General features: G+C 37.2%; 1 protein-coding gene across 1 annotated transcript in view; it reads right to left on the bottom strand.

Moving 5' to 3' along the window:
* The window catches only part of LOC117408676 (cationic amino acid transporter 2-like), a 45,361-nt gene that overhangs the window by 7,684 nt on the left and 10,442 nt on the right, over nucleotides 1-27,235 (bottom strand). Inside the window, exons 4-8 of the mRNA XM_058997783.1 lie at nucleotides 7,433-7,824; nucleotides 3,257-3,412; nucleotides 2,580-2,745; nucleotides 2,078-2,214; nucleotides 823-1,045 (exon numbers count right to left, since the gene is read on the bottom strand). Coding sequence (XP_058853766.1) covers nucleotides 823-1,045; nucleotides 2,078-2,214; nucleotides 2,580-2,745; nucleotides 3,257-3,412; nucleotides 7,433-7,808 — 1,058 coding nt within the window. The 5' untranslated portion in view covers nucleotides 7,809-7,824. The remainder of the gene's footprint in view (nucleotides 1-822; nucleotides 1,046-2,077; nucleotides 2,215-2,579; nucleotides 2,746-3,256; nucleotides 3,413-7,432; nucleotides 7,825-27,235) is intronic.

Here is a 27,235-nt window from a genome sequence, read left to right as displayed (position 1 = left end):
ATATATATATATATATATATTGTGAGACAGCAGGGAGGGGGTTAAAACCTCTCTGCAGTAAAAACATGTGCGGAATGTTTTCTGTTAATTGTTTTATTGTTAATTATCACCTGCACCTGGCTATGATTGTAAATTAGAGCCAGGTGCAGGGTTTATAAGGAGAGCAGTCAGTCTGCTCTACGCTGCTGAGTAGAAGGAGGCAGGAGAGGTGCTCTGTCTCCGAGTAGCCAGAGAAGAAGCAAGTGCGGTGTGACACCAGTGTGTTTTTGTAAGGACGGGAAAACAGCTTAGCTGTCCCGTGTTAGGAAGGGTGTTCCTGGAAGTTGAGTTAGTGCTCCAAGAGGAGCTAGGTGTTTATTTTGCTTTTGTATTTTGTGTGTTTGATTTTTGTGTTTATTAAAAATAGCGCACCAGCGCTTAAAAATCCATTTCATTGTTCTGGGTCGTATTTTTAAAGGGGCAACGAACCCGAGTGAGTTGTGCTTTGTCACAATATATATATATATATATATATATAGTATCAACTGCAGATTAAATTAAAATAAAAAGAAATATCCTTTTGTCAGCTTTTTTTTTTATCACACCAAAAAATACTTTGAACAGTAGTACCTTGGCATAGTTTATGGTTAAATCTTCTTCTCTGTTTGTTTTTGTTTTTCAAATCTCAATTTTCAAATCACAATAAAGTTTCACTATTGTCACAACCCCGATAATTTTTTAGTTCCCATATGTCACAAAGCACAAAGGGCATTCCCTCAACTCTATGACGCTTACAGATACAGTACATGTAAATCCAGTAAGAAGTGCAAGGGATTTCCTCACCTGGTTGATAAAGCACAGAGGGATCCCACTGCCACCACATACTTTGCAGGACCCCAGCCAACATACTCGAAAGCAACAGGGAGAGGGCTCTTCTCATCCAGGAGGTAGTATGGCATCATAAGAGTCAGTGCTGCAGAGACCCCGAAATAGGCCAGGAAGCAGACAAGCAGGGAGGTGACAATCCCAATAGGAATCGCTTTCTGAGGGTTCTTCACCTCTTCACCTGAAATTACATCATGGGAGGAACTTAAGCACATTATCCGCTTTAACTTATAACCTCCTCAGGCCTCACACAAATTGAGTGGATGTTGTTTTTTTTTTTTCTTGGTGCTAAGGAGACCTAGAATGAGTCAGCCTATGTGGATTCTAGGTCCCAGCACCAAAAAACCTACTGTATGATTTATAATATAAATAGCTAAATCAATTTAAGTGGATACAGGGACTAAGAAGGATGGAACATTTCTTATCTACTAACTTCATGTTGGCAAAATCACACACACAGAAACATACATTACATATTCAAAATCAAATAAACATTTGTTCAGAGAAAAACTGACTAGATCTAAATAAATATCCAATACAGTATAAATAATAAAAACCCTATATATGGGTCATTCCATTGTGTTGCCCTCTCCAACAAGTAAGACTACACGACTCAAGGTTTTAGTACACTTTTGATGTTAGCAGTACATCAATTTGAATAAACTGTATTACGCAGCTAGGACAATATCCAGCATTATATTTTATATTTCCCTACATATTAAGTAAAACACTACTTTTATATAATGCTACAGCATCTCAAAGTGGTTTACAAAGGCAGTGGACTGCAGCAAGTTGAAGGTAAACACAGAAACCATTATGCGCTTAGCAACATCTCACACACAGTTGTGAACATGTCATCTTAACATGTTAGCCTTCAATTTCTGCAGTGCAATAGCAGTGCAACACATGCAGTGCATATACTATAAACTAAAAGCTAATGTGTCCCACACACTGGTCTGCCAAGTAAATGTGGGAACTATGCAAATGTATATCTGCCAGCATTTTAAATGAAAAGCTGTATATTTTTTTTTTTTTTTTACCAAACAAACATTTGACATGGCTTGTATGTTTATAAATCAACGTGGAACTAGAAAAGCAAGCTATTTCTACAGTTGTGTGGAGACACACACTGTGCCGTATATTCTTGAAGTGACACAGATGTACTTGTTGGTGTTCTGCCTGTTATCATAGCTCTCTCTTTCACAGAACTGACCTGTTGTTGCGATGCAGTCAAACCCAACAAACGCATAGAAGCAGGTAGCAGCTCCAGCCAGCGTTCCTCCAAAACCAAAGGGCATGAAACCACCAACACCATATGCACTGGTGACATTATCTGCCAACGACAGGTTTCTAAGAAAACACAATTGAAATACACAAGTGTTAAACCGTTTAAAAAAAAAATCCTGTCACACTTTTATATTAAACTGTATATTAGAGTTTTACATATGAAAAAATACTGTTTGTGATTAATAATGTTTTGTTTTATTTTATTTTTATTTGTGGTACCTACAGTTTAGTAAGGTACAATTAGTAGTAGTTTGTAACAAATGTATATTCTATTGATGCAAATATCTATACAGTACAGTAGATGTACAGATATGTAGACATATGAATCTACATACTGTTTAGGTCCTGCAAGCTGGTGTACTAGAGATTCAATGCATGCACTTAGAATGTTTTTTTTTTTTTTATTTACAAATATCTTGCCACAGTACCTTGTCACTGCAGTAAAATTTATGAGAGCACCTTCTGTTATTTTCCAGTTCTCTGAATCTCCTTTCACAAAGCCAGCGATAATGACAAACACAAGAACTAGCACATTAACAGCTGTGAATACTTTGTTGACTGAAGCAGACTCCTTCACACCAAAAGACAGCAGACCTTCAGAATATTGGAACAAGAAAAAAAAAAAAACTTATACATTCAAATAATCTTTACAAGATAATACAAACCATAAACTGTAGTTTATCCCAACTACAGCACAATATGGCTGGGATGCCTAGCAGCATTTGGTTATATCTAGATTGATGGAGCTGTCAGCTGAGTATATGATAATTTTGTAGTTTTTTACATACAACTGTAGAAAGTAACATCATTGTGTCTGGTAAAGAATAGATTTTTACATACTGTATAGATAAGTAAATAAAAAGCAGCTTGCACCAGCGATCAGTCACCCAACTTCACTTATTGTCTTCTACTCTAAACACTAAACACTAGAGGCCAAATATTGTAAACACAAATATATTTATATTCTGTAATACCAGACCTTCCACTTGTAGATATATTCATGGGTGTGGGTGAAGCGATTTCCACTAGATAATGCTGGTATGAGTTGATCTACCCTGGCGTATTGTATAAATTATGAAAGAAAAAAAGACAGTTATTTTCTTACCTGATAATAACAGTATCAGACACACTGCAAAGAAATCTGGATATTCAGCTAGCCCAGGAGAGCTCATTCGTAAGTAGGTGCTAAAGAACCGACCAATTTGTTTACCAAGGAGTTCATCAAAAGTCCCACTCCAAGCTCTCGCTACACTTGAAGTACCTTTGAAATAACACCAAGAGATTATTCATAGTCTTCATTTACAAATCAGTCAGTATCCAGGTGAGAGCAGCACAGAATTCTGCTAAATTTGCCAGCTAATGAACAGCAGGAGTTGAATGCTAATGAGCTAATGAGCTTTTTCCAAATGGACCCACTGATTAAACTTCCTTCTCCCCACTTTTCTAGCAGCCCCACACCCTGTGCGTTACCTCCATAGTTTGAATTCGATAGCAAAAGTGAAAATTACATGGGTTTTCAAAGTTACTTATTTTTGTTTTGGGCTTGTAGAGACATGCGTTATTATACTGTATAAATCTGCTTAAAAAATAAAACTGCTTTTTTAGTTAAAATGTGCCAGTTAACATCAATATGTTACCCAACTTTAGCTGATTTGCCCTGAAGAAACGTATACAGCAGGAACAGAAAGAAGACAAGCATTGACTTGACCACAGAACTGGCAGAAGGCACAGGTGTTGTTGTCCATCAAATCAACAGTACGAAGGTTACTTTTGAAATCAAAGGGGAACTAAAATATGCACAAGAACACAGAAACTGGACTATGGAACAATGGTCAAAGGTGCTTTGGACTATTGGACTATTGGACAACGACACCTGTGCCTTCTGCCAGTTCTGTTGCCAATTCAACACTTGTCTTCTTTCTATTCCTTAAGGATATTATCTTCAAGTATTGCTCATCCTTGTCAGACAGCTTTTTTGCTCTTTCAGTCCTGGGTTTGTCAATTACAGATGATGTTTCTCTGTACTTGCTGATTATGCTTCGGATACCACACCTTGAAAATCGAGGGATGCAAGCTATTTCACTCAAAGTCAAGGTTGTTATAATAGTAGAAAACACTAGTGGCAGCTTTGAGTAAATTGTTGATGCTCATAATGCATCAGAGTAGAAAAATGCAACATGTCTAAGACTTTTGCACAGCAGTATATATATATATATATATATATATATATATATATATATATATATATATATATATATATATATATATATAATTTTTTTTTTTTGATAGGGCAATTAAAGACTAATCTCACTGTTCAGAGGAAACCTCTGGTCCTGTCAGAGAGAGATGGCCCCCACTCCGGGCATACTAACAATACTATGTTGGGCATAAATTATATCTTGAGCAAAGATATATGAGGGAGTAGAACGAACACAAGATTCCACTGCAGTGAAAGGCCTGTTGACATTAACTGCTGCATCTATGGAAGGAATACCTAATATGTTTAATCATGAAATCTTCAGATAGGTATTTTAAGACTGTGAAATGAACAGGGATCAGAAGGGTTGGGGGGGTTGCTACAGGAAAGATAGTGGGACAGAGAAGAATAAGGAGGGAAGTTGAGCTTAGGGAGCTGCACAAAACTGACCTTGGCAGAGCTGGTCTGTTTTGGAAATTAGTAGGAAGAAGAGATAGTGAGATTCAGGGACTAGAGTGAGATCGCAGAAGCAAGGGCCAAGGGAGGGAAAAACTGGAGGGAGAGGAGACAGCGAATTCAGAACAGCGGAGAAAACCAAAGAAGGCAGCAAGGCAAAGAGATTATATGACTAGATCATCGAAAGGAAAGAAACAACCTTGGCGGAGGATTGTGATTAGGTGAAAGAGAATAACTGGCAGTAATTGGTGGACAGGAGGTGGGAGGAGGGGGGACACTTTGCCATCCCTCCAAGAAGGCGGCGGACAGTGGGGATTGATGATAGGGGGGGGAATACATGGGACAGGCGATACTGGTATTAAATGCCTGCTAGCTAAGTTTTGAGAGTTCCCAAGGAGAGGTGTAGATTGTCTTTTGCATGTACAAGGAAGGAAATAATGAAATCCTGATTAAAGGGAGTAGGAAAAATTCGATTTTGTTGCAGAAGGTTGTGAAGGCAAACTGCCAATTGCGTAGGAGGAGTGGGTGGATGGGGTGAGGGTGGCAGCCATATATTCTCGAGCAGATGAGAGGAGATTGAGGAGGATGCTTACGCTCGGTAAGAAGGTTTTTCTGTTTACGTTTGGCAAGAAGCTTTTCTAGGTAACTAGCTTTTACAAGTAGCTTTTCTCGGCAAGCTTTTCTTTCCGCTGAACTGCAGGAGGTATGAAATCAGAGAAAGACCATTCCAGTGCTGCAGGAAGGATGTCTTTCTGTGCTTCCTGGAAAGTCCAGAGATGAGGTAGGAAATTAATTTGCAAATCGGGGTGATTTTGTAGTGCCTGGGACAAGACGGAGATGTTGATGGGATTGGAAGTGATGAGGAAGGATGTTTGTCATTTGGAGAAAAGCGGGCAGATGGAAAGGGAGTGAGCGTACCGCAGAGGTTGCACATGTACAGGTTGCAGGAACCGACATTGACTGCGCAACATGCAGAATTGAAATTATTGCATATTTATATGCCATCTGAGTATAGGGCGGCCTACAATACTTTTGGCTTCTTAACTGAACACAAATGGATACTACACCAAAGTAGAAATAAAATAAATATATTTAACATAACTAAATCACCAGAATCTGATATGACTGGAGAACTGATGAGTTTCACTCTTGGGACATGGGAGACCTCTAGTGGCAGAAACCGGTAACTGCTTGACTTGCAACAGTGAGCTTGTAGTTTACAATGAAGTTGTAGCTTCAGTTGAGAGTTCATGGCTAGTGTTGAAAGAGAAAAAGAATATTGCTGAATGAATTGCCTGGTCAAGGGCAGCAGACTGCATAGGGAGCAATATAATAAAAAACAAAATTAGATGAACGTGAAAAATCAATGATAGCGTGGAATCAACGGCGTTGTGATGATAATGTAAACACAGAACACTGCTGCAGAACACAGAGCAGGGCCGCTCCTGTCACTTTTCTTACGACCAAAGCACAGAAAAAATTGAACAATGTAAGTGAAAGCCTGGCAACGCACAGGGAAGCACATACGAAAATAACAAATGGAGTCTGCAGGGCTGTGTGACAATACGCAAATGCAAAACCAAAACCTAAGGGAGTGAACATAAGGGCATGTACAGTATCTATTACTGCATGTATCCATGTCGTGAAATAGTGGAAACAGTTTATCAAGAATATTATTTCTGCTTACCCTCATCAAGCAGCTTTACTTTGAGCTGGACTGCACGGGCAGGCGCTGCGCAGTGGAAATGGCAGCCGCTGCTGTCATGGCACATGCGTGTAAGGGGACAGGTTCTAAGCGAAAAATCGTGGTTTCGAAGTGTGTTCAGGAGGTCAGTGGCTGAAGAAACGACAGTTCATAGTAAATAGAGAAGTATGCAGAGAGGACAATAATTGCTTTGTCGGGAGCGTGCTGCAGGCACCGGCACGTGATCAGCAGATTTGACCAGGAGGAGAAATTCAGTCGCCATTCGAGAATTCGATCCTGCAGAGAAAGATACCTTCAGCAAACAGCTTTTGAAGAAGCCAAGTAGATTTTCTCAGCAATTAGCTTTTCTTTCTACTGGACTGCAGGAGTGAGCGCTGCACAGCGTGAGTGGCAAAGAAAAGTTATGTGAGTAGCGATTTTAAATCTAAATTGATAATCGGATTTACGGGATTAAATCAGAGTCTTGCTGGGCTGTGTAACCCATTCGGGAATGCATTCGAAAATTCAGAGCGAGACAGCTTTGTCCAGCAGTATCGAGGGTAGAATGTTCAGCGGCGTTTGTCAGCTGTGCTTTGACAGGAAAACAAAAAATGCAAGACAGAGAGCAAGCGCATAGCTTGGGGTTTAAATAGGGGTTTAGCACATGTTATTGGTAGGAAGGAAATAGGGGGAGGCGCTCATACCCCCTGAACAACACCCCAAAGTTACAAATTTGTCACAAAAAAAATAATCGAAATGCACTTACAATTGTATGGTTATTTTGTGAACTACTACTGCTTCTGCTGAGACCATCAAACGTATTTCACTAGAAAACAAGACATTAACATCCCTACAACCTACGAAATCAGGGACCCATGATCCTATTTCAGTTTCCACCATCCCTCCTAACCAATAACCACCAGAACTCTACCCTAAGACCTTACCTATCACATATGACAGGATTAGGTTCCACCCGGTAATGAAAGCCCACAGCTCCCCGACAGTTACATAACTGTAGAGGTATGCAGAGCCAGTTTTTGGCACGCGGGCACCAAATTCTGCGTAACAGAGTCCTGCCATGACTGAGGCCAGTGCAGCGATCAGGAAGGAGACGATGATGCTGGGCCCCGAGTTCCCCTTGGCTACTTCTCCAGCCAGCACGTACACCCCCGCCCCCAGGGTGCTCCCCACACCCAGGGCGATCAGGTCGACAGTGGACAGGCAGCGGCACAGCTTGGAATCCTCTAGACTGTCCATGTTCACAATCTTCCGCCGAATCAAACATCGTGCAAATGACAGCACAGACCCACAGCGCAACATGTTGGGCTACTAAAACCTGGAACGAAAAGAAAAGATTGTTCTTATTTCAAAATGGCTTTTGCTCGACTGAAACACCTAGGTCTGTCCGTTTGTCAGGGACGTTTAATTGCACCCAGTTTTACAACTTGGCGAGGCATTTAAACACAAGGTAAAAAGAAAATCAGATTCAAGTTTCCTTAGGTGATTGTGGATTTGCAATGTGTCCTTGGCTTTTAACACCTGTGTCTTATCCACACAACAATGAAGAACAGGCGTACAAGGACACACAGCAATGCACTAGGAATGTGATCGAGATCATTGACATGGATTTTGCACAAACGTATTTCATAATGTTGTCAGACTCCCCCCACACACTATGTACAATGTACACTTCACCTTCACATGTTTGTATGCATATAAAATATTCTTATAATACTGTAAGTGTTCGATGGCTACTTCTAATCATGTTGAGTTTATTTATCGTGGAGGCAAGCAAAGAATACCAGAGAAAATGCTTGATTAGAGGAATTCACCAAACAATTATAAACAAATTGTGTATTGTCGAGTTATATCGTAATTTTAAAAGCTTAATAAATATATAATGAAATGTTACATACATGGTATACATGCATAATAGCTAACAACTACAAACACCAATGGCACTTGAAACGTATGTATTTATAACCTACAATTGTACATACTAAAATATATACAAAAGTAGATGTCATCATAAGAACATTAATTCCAACCAATATACATACAGTAGATGACTTATGGTATTTTATTCTTTTTAACCAAATAAAGATTACAAAATGTGCATTAACAGAGTTTAAGAGTATATAGTAAACTGTGGCAAAATATCCCCCCGAATGAGGGTAAATTATTTAATCCATACCGTTTGATTTTTACCCACATTCCAGATAATCGTAAATTAGCATTTTATATGTGAAGTGTTCTAAGTAAATGTACATACTGCATGAAGAAATGCACCATTTTAAAATGAAGTTTACAAATTATTCACAACATACTCTCATTATTTTTAATTTCTATTTGGCTGCTGCTCGCTGGTGGGTGAGCAGTCTCGTTGTACGCTAGTAGTTTCCATAAAAGCGAATTATGCTTCCATTAATTTTTCTTAAACTCGTTAACACGCATTTTGATTAACAAGTTCCCCTTATCTAGCCGTTGATACAGGAAGTGATGTAGGTGACCTGCGACAATTAAGCTTTTTAATGAGAAATGCGTTCATGAATGACCTCGTCGACTCAATTTCAAAGCATTAAAATCACTTGCTACAAAAGCTCTCGTTACTATACCAGGAGTGCGATACAATAACACTGTTTTTTGAAAATCTTGCCCAGGACCAGAACTATGTTTGTTAATGGGGTTTATGTTTTTTGTGTTCAATGTTATTATGAATTCCCATTGTTATGAGATCGCAATGATCACTTTATTTGGGTCTAGGGATCATTCTAGGTTATCATCTGCTTTGATCAACTCAGAAATAAGATGACACATACAATTAAGATTACAACTCTCTATGGTACATTTTTCTTATTGGTTAAATATATGGAACACAGTAATATTGCATATATTTTATTTCTGATATGTATTAAAAGTGTCATGATGTTCCATCCCAATTACGGGTAGTTGAATGGAATGCTAAAGGGTTTAAGAATCCTGTTAAAAGGGATAAAATATTAACTTCATTATCTAGGTACCACTGTGGTACAGCCCTTATTCAAGAGTCACATCTTACAGAAAATGAGATTCTCAAACTCAAGAAGCAGTGGATGGGTAATGTTTATCATTCATCATATACATCTGAAGCTAGAGGGGTTTTATTATTAAGTAATACAAGTGTCCTCAAGTCTAGTGTCCTTAACTGCATTCAGGTGTCTGAAGATCACCTATTCAGAAATACTGGTAGTAAAGGGAGGGCAGTGTGCAGTGTGGGTTCTGTGCTTAATGGGGATGGAGGAGTAGCATTGAAGGTGATTGGACACCAAGGGGAAACATAAGAAACTTGCAACTCATGGTTGGCTGATATTTCAGTTAGAAATCACATTCTTTCCATAAGAACCTATTAAACTGGCTGGGGCAATACAAACACAGAATACAGTGGAGATTAGCATCCCTGACCCATAATGTAGATACAGTATTTGTTATATTCCAGTCTCACATCTTATAACCCTTTTACCCTGGATTCTTACTGGAATACTTTAAACTGTGATGTATCTTTCTATAACATAAACAATATGAGCTGCTGAGAATTCAGCATGCTATTTGGCTTATAAAGCAACACACATTTGGCAAGCAGGTTTCAAGTGTTTATGTGTGTTTTGAATAATTTTGGATAAAAAAACATGTATATATACTGAGCATCAAAAGAAACTTATCACTTACATTTGGATAAAATTCACTCGAAAAATGACAAACTCTGTTTTAGAGCAGGCGCAGTGACTTTTTATTGTGCTGATTAACAACTGACATCATGAAGATGCTGCAAAATGATCTGTCGATCTTGGGCAGGTGTTGTGACTCTTCGTCTCCCAGTTCGAGGCCTGTCATTGACATAGTGTGTCTGGTTATACCGTCTCGCCAGGTTTGAAATTGCTGGCTGTGAGCACCCAAGACGGCGAGCCACAGTACGCTGCCCTAGTCCAGCCGCCAACATGCCGTTGCACGAAGGCGCTGCTCTCTTGACAGACATGGCATATTGTTTTTTTTCTGTGATTTTATTTATTGCTTTTATTCAAGCTTGCAATTCAACAGCTCAAATCACTGCATATCCAGTGTCCAATCAACTGTCTCACTAATTAGGTGATTAAGTGTATATGCGTCAGTCACAGTCACTCAAGCGTGTCATGGTCAAGGATGAATGATCGAGTGATTAAAAAGAGACCAAAAACATTTCGTCAATGTCCACCAGTTATATAACTTATTTTTTTTAGAAAACAAATGTGTTATAATAGTGCTAAGTTACTTTTGATGCTCGGTATACATATTTGAGTACTCTAGCACAACACATTTTGAGAAGTCTAGTACCCAAATGCTAGTCCAATGACTGGCATAGTAAAACTTGTGGGTTATTGATTTTATAGTTGTAATTATGCTCCCGTGAACAATCTGTAATCTGCAATGTCTGCAATGTCTTTACAAATTAACTGATCTCTAGTTTGCATTCCTAACCTACCTTTGCATTCCTAACCTACAGGAAAAAACAAGAATTAACCAAGTTAAACACCAGCTGGGTGGGTGATCAAAGCCATGGTGTACATTTTGTTTAAAAGGGTGTTTACAGTATTTTGATGAGAGTTCAACAGTTAGGGGGTTGAACTCATGAACCTCTGGCTCCCATCCAGGCACTTTGTCAGACCAACTATCAGGAAACCTAGGTTTTGAGACATGTACATTTGAATTACTAATGTATTAAAAGAGAAGTATACTGTACTATAATACAGATATATCAAGGTAATTGTAATGCTTTAAAACTTTAACTCAACACGCTAGGACATTAACAGACATTGGCCCTTAGCGCATTACCAACACAATAAAAGGTGCACTCCCTCTTTGCTCAGTTAAGTTTCTTTAGACTCATAATGACTGATAGTGAAGACAGTGGTTGCTCTGTGGGCTGAGGGAAACCCAGGACTACAGCCACAGATACCTGGCTCACTGCTGCCTGTTAGACAGGGCGAGCTGCCATGCAGGACACAGGAAAGGCTCTGACTAAAAGAAGAAAGATGTCAAATAGTGCTTCTGGGTGCATTCTTATTCTGATCTTGTCCCAGCAGCTCTTACAGCTGATTGATAACCTGACACTGTGGCAAAGAGAACAACTTGGATTCTGGTATAGTAAGCAAACTTGTTAAATTTACAGACGACACAAAAACAGGAGGAGTGGCAAACACTGTTGCAGCAGCAAAGGTCATTCAAAATGATCTAGACAGCATTCAGAACTGGGCAGACACATGGCAAATGGTATTTAATATAGAAAAGTGTAAGGTACTGCAAGCAGGCTATAAAAAATGTCCATTATAAATACCATATGGGAGACTGAAATTGAAGAAGGAATCTATGAAAAAGATCTAGGAGTTTATGTTGACTCAGAAATGTCTTAATCTAGACCAGGGGTCTCCAACCCTGGTCCTGGAGAGCCCCTATCCAGCAGGTTTTATAGGTGTCTTTACATCATCACTGGCTAAAGATCTGGAACACCTGTTAATCTTGACTAATTAAGCCAATAATTGGTTCAATGAAGTAATTGAGAGATTGGTTGAAATGAAAACCAGCAGCCACAGTAACTCTCCAGGACCAGGGTTGGAGACCCCTGATCTAGACAATGTGGGGAAGTGTGACAGGGCGAGGAGCTATAAAAAAAGGCCAACAAAATGCTTGGATATATAGTGATAAGTGTTCAATTTATATCAAGAGAAGTACTGTTAAAACTTTACAATGCAATAGTAAGACCCCATCTGGAATACTGTCTCAGTTCTAGTCAGCTTGCTACAAAAAGGATATTGCTGCTCTAGAAACAATGCAAAGAAGAGCGACCAGTTATTCCTGGTTTAAAAGGCATGTCATATGCAGCCAGGCTAAAATAATTGAATCTATTCAGTCTTGAACACAAACAAATACAGCTGTGTATCAACTATAAATAAACTATACAAACAAGCATGTGGTCTGTACCATTGATATGTCTGTATCATTAATATAAAACAATAACTCAAAAGTTGCATGACCTCAATGAGGTCAAAGTTATGGTTATTAACACATTTAGAAAACAGGGTTTATGTAATCCTACACATATGAAGTCACTACCTCAAGGCTGGGTATCAGCAATGTCTTCATGATAAATACGTATCACAATACAGTAAACTCAGCATGAAACATAAAAATCACACAATTGTCTCACTTGCTTGTGCAAGTGTTTGCAATAACACTGGTAAAGCACTTTTGGTCAAATAAGCTTCACGGCCTGTTTTGCTTTTGTTTCCTGTTTATTCTTTACAATACATTTCTTTAAAACAAAATTACAAATCAGGGCCCCAGACAAATTTTTTGCCTTAGGAGCCGATGGCTCATAGGCCAAAAAAAAAAAGGCTGCCAAATTCAATTGCTGAGTGCCACTTCTGAAGCAAGTTAGTTGCTATCAATATTCAACTGCTTAAAATACAACTAAGACACTAAAGTGATACTAAAACAGTAACTTTATGTCTGTACTCATTTGTTTTTTGCCACATCCTGTGTTGTGTCTGGAATTGGTGACTGCAACTCTGATTGTGTACAGTTGTGAAATAGCATGCTGAAGCTCCCATGCTCAAAAATGCTGCTTCTCCCTTTTAAAAGCATGTGTCAATATTTATGAATGCGCTATGACGTCGGTCTGTAAGGGGAAAAAAACACACATCGCAGGTTTTAATAAACCGAAGCGCGTGAATAGGTGCTGTATTAACAAAACGTGAGTGTTGTGTATTTAAATTTAGTATTTAATATCGTAAATAGCAGAACCAACTCACTGCAATTTGAACTTGTTTTTACTTAAAAATAAAAGGTAAAATGTAATCATAAGAGATGTCAGTGTTATATGCCGACAGACTTCACTAACACCGAGCAAAATATTTAAAAAATATTGAATTTGGCCTATGAGCATAAAAACTTGAAAATAGCTAAAAATAAGAACCGAAAAATGTTATAAAACCTGAAAAACAGAAGCCCTAGCTATAAGTAAATAAAAATTAAATAAAAAAAGATGCATGAATATAGTTAAATGGACAGCAAAAAAAAAAAAAGTCAAAAAAGATCAATTTTATACATTATATTTAAAATATGCTAGTACAGATCTCACATAAAAATAAACAACAGATACAGGTATGTTTTATCATTTGATACATTTCTAGTATGTTTCTGATTTCATTTTCTGTAATTGTTTAAATAACACGTGATTGAATAACTCTATAATGTTTTTGAGTAGCATAATGTTTTGTGAATGCTTATGTTAATAAGCTGACAATATTGGCGTGAGATAAACCACTTTGAAAGATCACTTTTAAAGGAGCCGGGGTTCCAGTCTGTTTCTCTAAATGTATAAAAAATGTATATGAATAAAAATAATATGACCATAGCATGTTCCTTCTGCTCCTCTGTTCCCCATATACAGTAACAGAAAGCAAGAGTGAATCAGTTCAGAGTTAAGGAGATTTAGAGGTTTGTTCATTTGGAAACACGTTCCTCTGAGGTTGACGTTCTTAAAACTCAGAACCAACAACGTGTGCAAGGGTTACTAATTCTTGAAATGTATTTGTTTACGACTGTAAGTCGCCCTGGATAAGGGCGTCTGCTAATAATAATAATAATAATAATAATAATAATAATAATAATAATTATTATTATTATTATTGTTGGGTGCAACTGCTGTATAAAAATTCTTACATAACAAGGCTTGGTTTGGATGAGCAACAGTAATAATTAATTCTAGTCACTGACATGCACATGCAATAAAATATTGTATGAGGTTACAGGTGAATAATAAAATGTTCAAAATACGTGGATTATTATTATTATTATTATTTTAATCAAAAACAAAATTATACTGCATATTTGTGAAGCTAATGTTGTTAGCTTCATGCTGAAAAACAAACATGTACATAGTACAACAAACGTTATAGTACTTACCACACAAGTTGATGACTGGTAACAAAATGACAGCTATCTTCTATGGTGAATGTAATGTTTTTTCTTGTGACTCAGTATGTGTCTCAAATTTACAGACTTCTAGGACACTACAGTAACATATACAAAATATGCATGCATCACAGACACACAGCAGGGAGCAACAGAATGTGCAGGTCACTCTCCAACCAAAAGAAGGCTCATCTTCAGTACTTCAGTGTTTAACCCAGCTAGTTTCTGCTGATGCACAGAACACTACTTTGAAACCTCTGTTCATTCTAGCCAGCACAATTCTCTCTCTCTACATGTATATATATATTTCTTAGACCAGTAACATGTTATATACCCTAGGCTTAAGGACAGGCTGGATACTGACCAATACTACCCTTCTGCACAGCTGCGATACTGGCAGTGAAGACTGTTCAGAGTATCCTGGCTTTGACTCTTTATCACTGGGAGGCAACAGTGTGCCAGAAAAGCTTAGTCCTTAGTCTAGCCCTCAACACTCAGCTGAAAAGAAGCATGCCTCAATTAACGTGGCTTTTTAAAAACACTGATCTCTAACACTCATACACACACAAAAAGTCCCAGCTGCCGAAGTGCTTACTGACCACTGATAAATGGTTAGGCAACAGGCATCAACAAATATTGGAGCAGACACTACTGTTTATCTAGTGTAGGCTGGTAGAGCAGCTAAATGCACAGAAGCTGATTTGTCAAGAAGGGGATGAGGAGGCAAATGGCTAACAATTTAACAGGGATGATAATTTCGCAATATTCCATTAGCCAGATCACCAGGTTACCTAAATGACAAAAACTGCATGCAACGGAAAAGGGTATACTTATTACTTAAGGGCCAATGGCACTGAAATATGTAATTATCCTGAGGTTTACATTTTGCTAATAAAAAGGCTTTTATATTGCTACAAACGATTTTACAAGATACTTGTAATGTATTTGATAATTTCATTTTATTTCCCTGCAATTGCAGACTGATAATATATAAATTACACCTCCAGAGACGTAGAATTAAATAGCCCACACTTTGTAAAGATGGACTGCCCCTTACATGAGCAATAATTGCTTTTTTATCAGACAGACTTTGATTGAGAGCTGCTAACATGTGCTCGGCCGGCTGTTGCTCCCATATGCAGGAGAGAGTCACAACGATTCAATGTGTACTTCCTTAGGTGACATTTTAGAGAACATTGTTCATACATCAGCTATTGCTGGGAAGCAAAGAAACACAAAGATATGCCATGCAATGCATTTTGTGAATACAGGAATCTTATAGTAGCCTTTTAGGCAGCATCTTCTACTTGTGCCCACCTAGAGCCAATCATCAGGGCTTACAATATGTTATTAACACCAAAGGCAGACAGGATACAAAAATGATAGCTTATGGCCACTCTAAATATTTTGTTTACTGTAAAACTGAACAACTTAGAAACTTGCAATCCAACTGGTTTTCATAGGGTCTACACATCACTTTCCCCCAAAATGTCAGGTTGTTTTTAAATTAAATTTTAATTGTTGCAGTGACCCACTAAGACCCATAGACTCTTCCAGTGTATTCATTTTATAAATCAATGTTAATCACAACAGTAAGGCTGAAAATATGAACATAAATATTATTTAAGCTAACAAGCTTAAGAAGTACTGTATCGTCAAAAAAAAAAAAAAAGTTGAATTGTGGGCTTTGGGGCTTGACAGACACAATGGCCTCAGGGAGAGCTTTCACAATTCCAGGCCTGACTTAAAAAAGGAATGCTGACACATCTAAAAGCGTGAAAGAATAGCTGCCAAAGCAGCCAAGTGAAGCTTGTGGCTTTGAGCTCTAGAAAAATACCAGGGTGGGAGTAGGGAGTAGGAAGAAGGAAAGAAGAAAATAAAGCTTTGTAAAATAAAAATACCTTTGGTTACTAAATGGAGTATCACAGTTACCAAGACTGTTAAAATGTACCAGTAAATCACAGTTCTAGTTGTCCAAACCAATTCCACTGGAACTTGTATTTGAATAGCATGACTTTGTAAATGTATCAAAAGGAAAACCTGAAGACTGATATTGGTGCATTTATATATGTATATATGTATTTTGTCTAATTGGGTAAATGCGATCAGCTGCGACTGATCAAGGTGAGCGAATAAAAAGCTCATCGTTAGTTTGTTCTCTGATGGGGTTTGGAAGGAGTTTCAGAAGTGGACGGTGTGCTGGTAAAGTTTAAAGTAAAAAGTAATTCTGGTAAACGGACAAAGGTAATTGACTGGGAATAACGGAGATTGGTCTTGCGAGTGGAATTTGTTTGCATGGTTTAAAACAGAGGAGTAGGCTTACCTTGCCCTGCATTAGGTAGGGACACATGTTCACTATTTAGCTAGCACCCAAATAGCAGCTAGGTTTTGCTTCATTTATTTTGTTTTCTGTATTCCCAGTAAAACATGTTGCAGCGTTAAAACCAAAACTACTGTGTACCGTGTGTGCATTTAAAAGAGACAGACACTGGTTGGGGAAACGGCACAAAAGCATGGAGAAACTAGGCTGATACATCACAATATATTGTGATGAAGCCCCTCTTGTCAGGATGGCCCAGGGCTCTATCACCACTTTTGTGTGGTTGCACCAAGAAAGTCTCAGTCAGTGTTTATATTTTAGCGCGGTTTGCACACTTTTATTTTTCAGAGATAATATTTACACTGGAACAAAATCAAAACAAACAAACAAAATCCTAGCTCCCTTGGTGGACAGTTTTTCTTTTAAACCTAAGCCTAAGCCAGGGAAGGCTAACTCATTTTACCCTGTAAAAATCAAACTATATATCTTTTAAAGAATACCTTTCTTTGTTTTAAGTTTATTTTCCTGGTAGTGTCTTCCCCCATACTCCTCTCACCTCCTTCCCAAATACCCTTAGTTCATATAGCCCTGATTGCAGCTTAACCAGCTGCACCGGTCCAATACGCTTCTTTAGTGTGACATCACATCCTCGGTGATTGTTGCTAGGTGGTTCCAAACAAACAGGTGAGTCTGTAGTAAAGGTAATTAGTGTGTTTTAAAACACCTGTAAAATTATATAGTAAGCGGTTGTATTTTAATATAAATCAAAACTATAGCTAGTAAACAGTATGGTGCAGTGTTTTGCAGCAGACTGCAACCACCATTCAGAAAGAGAAAACTGAAAAATGTAGTCTGAACACTCTTGTCATCTGTCAGCCATATCTGTAAAAAAATTACAAAAAAAAAAAAATTAATAGACACCCATTTCATAGCAATTTGAGCCATTCCAGATGTTATGGTGACCTTAATCATTCAGACACAATTAAGCTTGTTACTAATTAATGAATCTATTATTCAGGCCTCTTCTTCGCAATAGACTCTTGGAAATCTGCTTCGCGATAAGAAGAATATCAATTTAACAAAGGTTTTCCACTCAAAACACGTTAATATTACTTTCACTCAGGGGCAACTAAAATACCTGTCCTAACCCTGTTTCCCAGGACTATTTTCAACATGAGCTTAAACGGTAACCACTTTATGGGGCACTACACTTAAATAAAAACACATTTAAAAACTTTTGTATAAAAAAAGGCTTATGCTTTTTATTTAAACAAAATCCATGACAGCACACTTACAATATTCTGAGGTATGTGTCCATATGGAGAACAATGAAGTGAAACTATAAAATGTACAGCAGAATAATAAATCTGTGTCAGCTATTCCATGTCATTTTCATTAATAATATCTACTACTACTATTATTATTATTGTTTAAAATTAGTTTTTAAATCATTTTATATCAAATGATAAAGTCTGAGAGTCAATTTAGTGGGAAAATTAGTTGTTTTTTTAAGCGCCAAAAACATTGAAAGCACCATGTTGTTTGGAACTAGGTAGCAACCATCTCTAAGGGAGTGTCACTGATGAAAGAGCTGTATTATTATTATTATTATTATTATTATTATTATTATTATTATTATTATTATTATTATTATTATTTCTTTCTTAGCAGAAGCCCTTAGCCAGGGCGACTTACAGTATACAAAAAATACAAAAAGAATTACAGTACAATTAAGAGCAAGATACAAAATACAATGACTTCAGTCCTAGTAGTGGTTAGGGCTCTGGACTCTTGAGTTTTACAGGTGTTGTCTGAAGAGGTGTGTCTTGAGGAGGCGCCGGAAGGAGGTCAGGGAATGGGCAGTCCTGACACCCGTAGGAAGGTCATTCCACCACTGCGGGGCGAGGGTGGAGAAGGAGCGGGCTCTGAGAACAGGGGAGCGTAGCGGAGGTACAGCCAGTCTTCTACTGCAGGAGTGGAGAGGGCGGGTGGGTATGAGGTTAGCTTGACAAAAGTAGAGAAGCTGGAAGCATTCGGGAACAGCAGGCGGACCCTCGGGAACAGCAGGTTGAGACGGCGGCCACTCCGGCAACGGCAGTTCCAGCTCCTCCGGTGGCAACGGCTCCAGCCACTCCGGCATCGGCAGTGGTGGCTGTGGCCATTCTAGCGGCCTCTGACACACTGCCGTGAGATTTACATTTTAAAATAATATATTGTACAGATAATCTCATATATAAGAATTTCATTTATATCATTATAAACATATTTGTCAATATTTATGTTTTAATAGTTTCACAAAATCAATGGATTGTGCCTGACCAATAAATAACTAGTATTACTTCTGTTCAGAGCTAGTAAAATCTATTATTTTTTTTTTTAGTATAGAATCTAAAATCTAAAAAAATAATTAAATATGGTAAATAGCAACTAGGTTAGCAACACTTAAAGCAAAAGAAAATAAATCACAACATTTTTTGCCAGGGAAAGTTTCTGAGCAGTAAACTTAATTTTTTTTTAAACATCCCAACAAGTACTGTACATGCTTGACCACAAAGTTGACTTTATAAATTACACAACACAATATTTTATAATCCGCTAATACCTGTTGTTATAACTTTACTAGATTGCTGTATTTAAATGTCAGGGCCCTGATCTTTTTTTTGGTTTTTCAATATACACACTAATTGCGGTATAGCCTGCCACAGACAGTTTGCAAAATATTTATTGTTTTAGTAGAAACAAATCAGTTTGTGGTCATAGTGCTGTAACATTTTAAAAAGTACTTTCTCTCTGTACATTTAGGGACATTTAGGAAAGGCAGGGTCCAGTAGCTACAGTAGTTCCTCATTAATAAAGACACCGTGTGACAGTGTGCCCCGCCCCTGTGTGTGTTATGTGTTACGTGTTGCGTGTGGTGTGTTAATGTTGGTGTATAGGTATTGGTGCACGGGATATAAATGGGTCTGTGTAGCACAAGTGATTTAAAATATATAGTTGTATTTAGGCTCAGGGATTGCACTTCACGTGCATTTAAAGTATTTAATAGTATGTGAGCACAGGGTTGCACAAATTAGTTCACGTGCTGGGATTCAAGTGAATAATGAATTAGTAATTGAATCCCTGCACAACAGTATATATAGATGCACGTTTCACTCATTCAGGGTTAAATCCCCATCCCAGAAAAGTCTGTGGGAATGTGGCTGGACCCTAAATAAGGTAATTGTCTAATGGGTAATTAAGGCTACAGCCACACTATAAAAGACCCACTCCAGGCTCAGACATCAGGAGAGTATTAGAGTAAGTTAAGGAAGTAAGAGCGAATGCTACCAGTCAGCGAACACGGTACTCGTTTTTATTTGTTTATTTTTACTTTGGCCAGTGTGCCCTTTATTTTTGTGTTTTGTATAAACTGTTTGTTTTATTATTTAATAAATATACGCACAGCAGTGCCGTTTTTGTCCGCACCTACCTTTTATTTGTACTGCTTCCTGAACCTGACGTCACCACTAACACGCATCACTCAAGCCATCTGTGACAGTCCCCCACAAAGTAATCAAAATAGTACTTGGCATGAGTCACAGAACTAACACAAGACTAGTATCAGCTAGTAAAAATTGTACATACAGACAAATTAGTTCCATGAACTAGAGCCAAGTCACTCTAAATAAATCAGCCATATAAACAAATCTTGTTTATTTTAAGTTGAGCTCTTTTAGGATTCTCAATTAATATATGTTACGGTAAAAGACAGAATATTGGCAAATCTTAATATTTACTGGCAAATTTCTGACATTTACTGTAAATGTCAGTGTGGCAGGCTGGCTGAGTCATCTGACGTCAGGCCAGGGATGCAGGGAAAATACGCAGGCAGATGTTATTGATGGCGCTGTGCACCGTTTATTAAATCAAAAAAATAAATAAAAGGTTTTTACAAAAAGAAAAACACTCGGAGCAAAATAAAACAGTTAAACAAAACAAAATCACGAACACAAAATATAAACAAAACCCAGGTCAGGCTGAGCAAACGCCTTCCCTGACCCTATAGATTTAATTTTTAGTTTCGTTTTTCTCTCGCTCTCTCTGCTTTCGCTCCTAACACACACCCACCTTGAGTGCAGCGAACTGCAGGCTTTTATGCAGGTGACCATCTCCCGATTAGCAGCAAATTAAATCACTTAATTAATTCGGGAGATGGCCACCTTCTGAACGAGGTTTTTAATTTATTCCTGGCAGAGGACGAGCACCAATCTCGCCTCTGCCAGAACACGTTTAAATAAAACAAAACAATAACAAAACCTACGGCGCACGGCTCTCGCCGTCATTTAAATACAATAACTAAATACGGAAACAATAACAAAACACACGGCGCCTCGCCATCATAAATAATAAATAACATAAACAAACAAATACAAAATAACACAGGGGCGGAGGGGGAGACCCTGTCCTAAAAATAAATAATACATTTTACAGGGCTCCTCGCCCTGTTACAGTCAGAAATAAACATAATAACGCTTTACTTCAGACATATACTGATAAATCTCAAGAGTAACCAAGTGCCTTTAACAATAAGCTTAATTCCGGACATTTGCCACCTTACTTGGTAAATGTTGACAGTTACCAGTTAACTTAAATTTACCAGAATCTGAATTTTACTGTAACGTATGTATAAAGAATAATATAATGAAATTACATATATATATACACAGTATATATATATATATATATATATATATATATATATATATATATATATATATATCATGTTTGTTTTGTTGTTCATGTCATTTTGAGTTGTGTGTGTGTATATTATATATATATATATATATATATATATATATATATATATATATATATATATATATATATATACACTAAAAATCAAAAAAAAGAATCTTTGCACATGTAGAAATGGAAAGAAACACTGAAAGACTTAACACCATTACTCACAGATGACTGTGGGCATTACTGTGCTTGTTTCTGCAGTAGCTGGAGAGTACACACAAAGCTCTTGCCAAACATTCAATTACTACTAGTTCTGGAATCACTAAATCTACCCAAACCGTTGGGCTTTTTGAGGCAACAGCTGACAAACATAATCTATAAATGTTACAGTCACCGAGCATGTAGCTTGTGAAAGTGTATTTTCTAATAACAATTTGTGAGACCAGAGGAAACACATACAATTTTAGTTTAATTCAACCAATAAAAAATAAATTACACCCTGGACTGAGACGTCCTACAAGCACAACACTGGTAAGGCTAAATAAAAAAATATATGTGGTTCTGGTTACCCGACCACTTATTTTTTCCACCCGACCCTAAATATTTTTTGCTGATAACAGGCTAAACTTTTCGCTGTCAATCGGAAAAAACTGACTACTGTGCGCGGCCACGTTTTCGCACATGCAATTTTCCAGAAGCTGTGTAGCAAATCTTCACTTCATATAAAATGTTGGGGTCTGAGCAGCACAGCTGCAGTGTATTGCCAAGTAGTTTTGCACTATTGTTTGAAAAATGCGACCACAAACCAGAAAAAATAATTATAACCAGTGTTAGACTCGGGGATGAAATGCCATTTTTCACACTCCATCTTCACTGTCATTTATCTTGAATAGTAGCCTATTCTATTCCTCATCAATACTTCATCGTTTAATGTTCCCAACGCATTTTTTCCTTGATCTTTTCCAAGATCTCTCACTTTGCTGAAAATAATTGTGAAAGCTTATAATACAAAGCGAAAGTTGTTTAATATCACCTGTTAAAACACCTGTTTTTACTAGGCTATAATATAAATCCTTCCGTTCTTTATTTTTTAATTGTTACTTGCTGTTTTGTCTGATTTTAATGTATTTTTTTTTCTTTTTTTTAATTGTATGCAATTTTTTGCATGTTATTGTTTGTTTCTTATTTCTGTGACCTGTGATGTCTGTATGGTGTTTATATTTTTTATTGTAAAAGAGCTTTGGGATACTATATTGTATGTAAAAAGGCCACAAGTTAATATTGTCCATTTTTTTATGCTTTTGTTTTTATTTGCGGCCTGCAGTTTCATGTTTTTTTTTTTTTTTTTTCTTAGCATGCAGCAATCATATTTATTCGATTGGACATCTCCTATTGGTGTGTAGGCTATAGTGTGGTAATTTTGAGGAATTGTCTTATTTGAAAGAAATAAAAGAGTTTCTTTGCTATATTGTATTGTGACTGACTGTGCTGTGCCAAAGGACAGTGTGTCATTTTGAGAGATGTCCTCGAGTGTTAAGAACATATGAAAGTTTAAAAACGAGAGGAGGCCATTCGGCCCATCTTGCAGCTTATTGAAGGATCCCAGAGTGTCAGCTTCAACAACATTACTGGGGAGTTGGTTCCAGACCCTCACAATTCTCTGTGTAAAAAAAAGCTTTTTCTATTTTGTGGATGGAATATCCTCCAGTTTTAAATAATCATTGTCTAATTCTAAACATTTTTAAACATTAAAACATGTTTTTTGGGGACCATCTAGGAGTGCTGAATAGTCAGATTGTTTTCCAAATAGTGTCATGAGGGTACATCCGGCATTAACATTTTTGAAAATCCAGTATTGCACCGAATATAACCTTGTAGCCAAATAACATTTCTCAAGAACAGGCAAGGATAGGCCTCCTAGTTTAGAGAGTGAGAGTCTCCTTTTTTTTATTCTGGGAACCTTCCATAGAAAATCTACCCAACAGAAAGATTGGCAGCATTTTCCAATTCAGCATCTACTATTAATTCTAATTATTATACTGATTACTGGCAACCTAAAACATAGTTCCAATCTTATAATATAATGATTTACATGCAAATAAACATTTTCCCATCAAACTAAAAGTATGAATTTTCAAGCAGGTAGGTAATTGATTTGCAAGTTCCCTAACAATCCAATTATTATATCACGATTTTTAATGTCCATGTAAGCTGTCAGCTACTTTTGTACACGTCCAACTACTGAAACTTACAGAAATATCATTACAACAGCACTTTCATCCTTTGCAGGAAATTAAATCACTGTGAGCAAATTTTCAGAAACTCGCTCATATCACTAACACGCCTCTATGTAGACATTATTCTTGAAAACGGTTCTTTGTAATGGCTTATCTATCCCACAAGGTTGAGATTAGTTGGTGATATTTACAAATATACATATTAAATATAGAACACAGTAAAACATTGCAATCCAGCGGGGGCTCCCGAGTGGCGCATCCAGTAAAAGCACTCGCTAGAGTGCAGGATGCGCTCTATAGCCTGGACGTCGCGAGTTCGAGTCCAGGCTATTCCACAACCGACCGTGGACGGGAGCTCCCAGGGGGCGGCGCTCAATTGGCCGAGCGTCGCCCAGGGGAAGGGAGGGTTAGGTCGGCCTGCAACAGATGTGTTTTGCGAAATGCTTTAATTCAGCTTGGCAGGCAGTGTTGTGGCCAGTACTGTGCTGGGAAATCACGGGGGCATCAATTTACTGACATTCGGATTTGTGATGTTTTACTGTATATGAATACTAGTTCACTTTGACCTGGTTAATCCAACATTTTTCATTTGTCAAAATTGAAATATGACATAGATTTGAGATATTAATGTTACTTGCAAATACATCCTTGCAAAATATGTTTGTATAAGATAAGATAGGGTCTAAACACAAATACCATAATAATACTAATAATCAGAGATTGATAACAGAAAACTGGTACTGATGTTAAGCCTGAGGTTAATATGTTAAATTAATTTGAAAATGCACAGAAAACCTCAACTTATGTAGGAGTTTTAAAGCTAAGAACCTTGTTTTACATAACTTTGTTAATTAATTGCCACATCTGTTTTAAGATTACAATTATTGCAGATGTGTTATTTAATAGGAGACTCTCATCTCTTTCTTTCCCCTCTACTACAAAAATTACTTTATTTACAGCAAACGTTTTCTGGCAAAAGATTCTCAGTGTAGAAAACAATTTATTGAAGGTCATTAAGTGCTGCAGTAATGATTCTGCTATATTTTAGTCCCAGTGGTTTCACTCCTTAGAGTGACAGTGTAACTAGTGAAAGTACAACAGGGGTACCTATTAACAATGTACTGTAAACTATTACTAGTCACTTTTACCATGCTCACACTGCTTGTTCGGGAAATTAAAAAAAATATATATATTTTTTATTTTATTTGGCCTAATATGATTTCAACATGTAAAAATGTGAAAATGTTATCAGTGCCATCCTACGATTGTATTACTTTGTAGAGCTACTTCACTGACACTGAAGCTAGTTTTGTAAAGAGTGTAACCCTGCATAACACATTAACAGTACTAATGTACATATACTATACATTTACCAGTACTGTAAATCATTTGCATTACACATTTTTTGAGAAGAAAAAAATCTTTGCTTCCCTCCATACATAATTATTTCAAATGTTGTGGCAGGTAATACAGCTCAGAGTAACTATCAAGTGACGAAATAGGTCAGATCGTTGAATTTCTTTCTGTCACAGTTTTGTGAAAACATTTCTGGGTCACAAGGACTATAATATAAAGCTATGTGACTGATTTTCTCCAAAAATGAATTCAGGAACTATAAATCAGGCTATAATAATGGGGTCACCAGGAAAAATGCAGAGCTCAGGAATCTACACATCATTGCATTAAAAGGCATTGGATTTACTTTGTTAAGTTTAAGTGTCTTTATCTTGGCCAATAGCTTCTCTGACCGGAAACCAGCTGAAGGTTTAAAGTTCTTTAAATAAGTTAATTACTGAAGTAGGCAGCAGATAAAGACCATCCTTATGGTTGCAACATTACATTCACTGGCAGCATCTTTAGAAGAGAGACCTCACCCCCAGGATTAAATCAGTCTCCAAGCAAATTCTGTGCCAGTGTCAAATAAAATGATTAATTGAAACCTGGTTTCACATCAAAGTGCCTCCCACCAGTGCTACAGTAGCTAATTGCCTTTGTTTCAGCCTTTAGCTTAAGAGCAACATGCTGCAAAATGGACTGCAGCAAAGCATTATTTTTGATGCTCTAAACACCATAACACAATAATATAGTGCTCCCTCTTCATAACACCAACCGCGGGACAGTTATGAAACTGGTGCTATAGCAAAGATGGTAGTATGACAAGGGACATTATAAAATGAACAAAAACTGTATGTTGGCAATTAGGACATTTTGTGTTCTTTACATTAGACAACATGAAAAGATAATGCGTCAGATGAAGCAGTTTTTCGTTCTGCATTTGAATTGTTTATGATTATCGTGCTGGTGGCAAAGTGAGGGAGACAATGCATTTGTGTACATTAAAAGATTTTCCACCAATCTTCACCAAATGTTTATTATAAAGTCCTAGCCTCCTATAGTTATATGGGATTGCACTTGGCTAAAATCAGTAAATGCCTGAGTTTATATTAATACGTGCACTCATTCACTTTCTCACCTTTGGCAATTTACCTGCTCTGCCACTTATTTATTACCCACAGTCAATATTTTATTTTGGTATTTGCATTTAATTAGGGCTGCAACAAAGGGTACATTTTGACCTTCGAAGGTTCGGAACACATTACCGAAGGAAGTTTTGAAACTTCAATAGTACTTATTTGCATAATCTACTGGTGATGTCACCGTTGCTACTTGTTTATATTTGATTGAAAATCCTATTATTTTATAGGTAATCAACATAAATTGAACAGTCACATGTAGTTTTTTAAAAATACATTATATATAACAGTAGTGATGTTTTTAGAATTTAAATAAAAATAAAAATACATGTTTATTTACATGTAATTCATGCTGCTTGCAATATATACAGTAAGTTTGCAGCAGTAACAGCTGCAGTGGCCTTAGGCAAAACAAAGCTTTATTTAAGTCATCGTTCCAAGCAAGTTATCAGTCACAGTCACATTTTACTACTACTAAAAATATTAATATTAATACTAATAATAATATTAACTTACGCTTGACAAGTGACCCCAGAGATTGCTTCCATGATACAAGTCGCTTACACAGTTTGCATTCCACCTTTTTTTTTGGTACCCTGGGCACTTAACAAATTAATCCCAGAATCGAGAAATTTCTTTCAATACAATTTACACTATACAACGCTTTGCTGTCGAGATAGCGAATGAAGAAATTAAAGGTTTGCCTCTGGATGACATGAGCTGGAGAAGGAGGGGCAGACAGGGCTTAGTTTTAGAAATTAAAATTATTAGTATTAGCGTATATTTTGTATGTTTCAAAAACATATTGTACCATACCACTTCTCTTACACTGTCTTGTACACTAGGAATTCAGTACATATTTTACTGAAAGCACTACAACCGCTATAGGGTTTTAATACAACTTTTGTTCACGTAATATGCCTTATACAAATTAAAAGATCCAATTTTTCATGTGAGTGACATTTAATGTGTGATTTATAGTATTCACACATTGTCAAACGGTTTCTG

This window comes from Acipenser ruthenus, chromosome 2 (assembly GCF_902713425.1).
Source record: "Acipenser ruthenus chromosome 2, fAciRut3.2 maternal haplotype, whole genome shotgun sequence".
Lineage (NCBI taxonomy): Eukaryota > Metazoa > Chordata > Actinopteri > Acipenseriformes > Acipenseridae > Acipenser > Acipenser ruthenus.
Note: the sequence above shows the minus strand (reverse complement) of the source record. Positions and strands in the feature narration are given on the sequence as shown.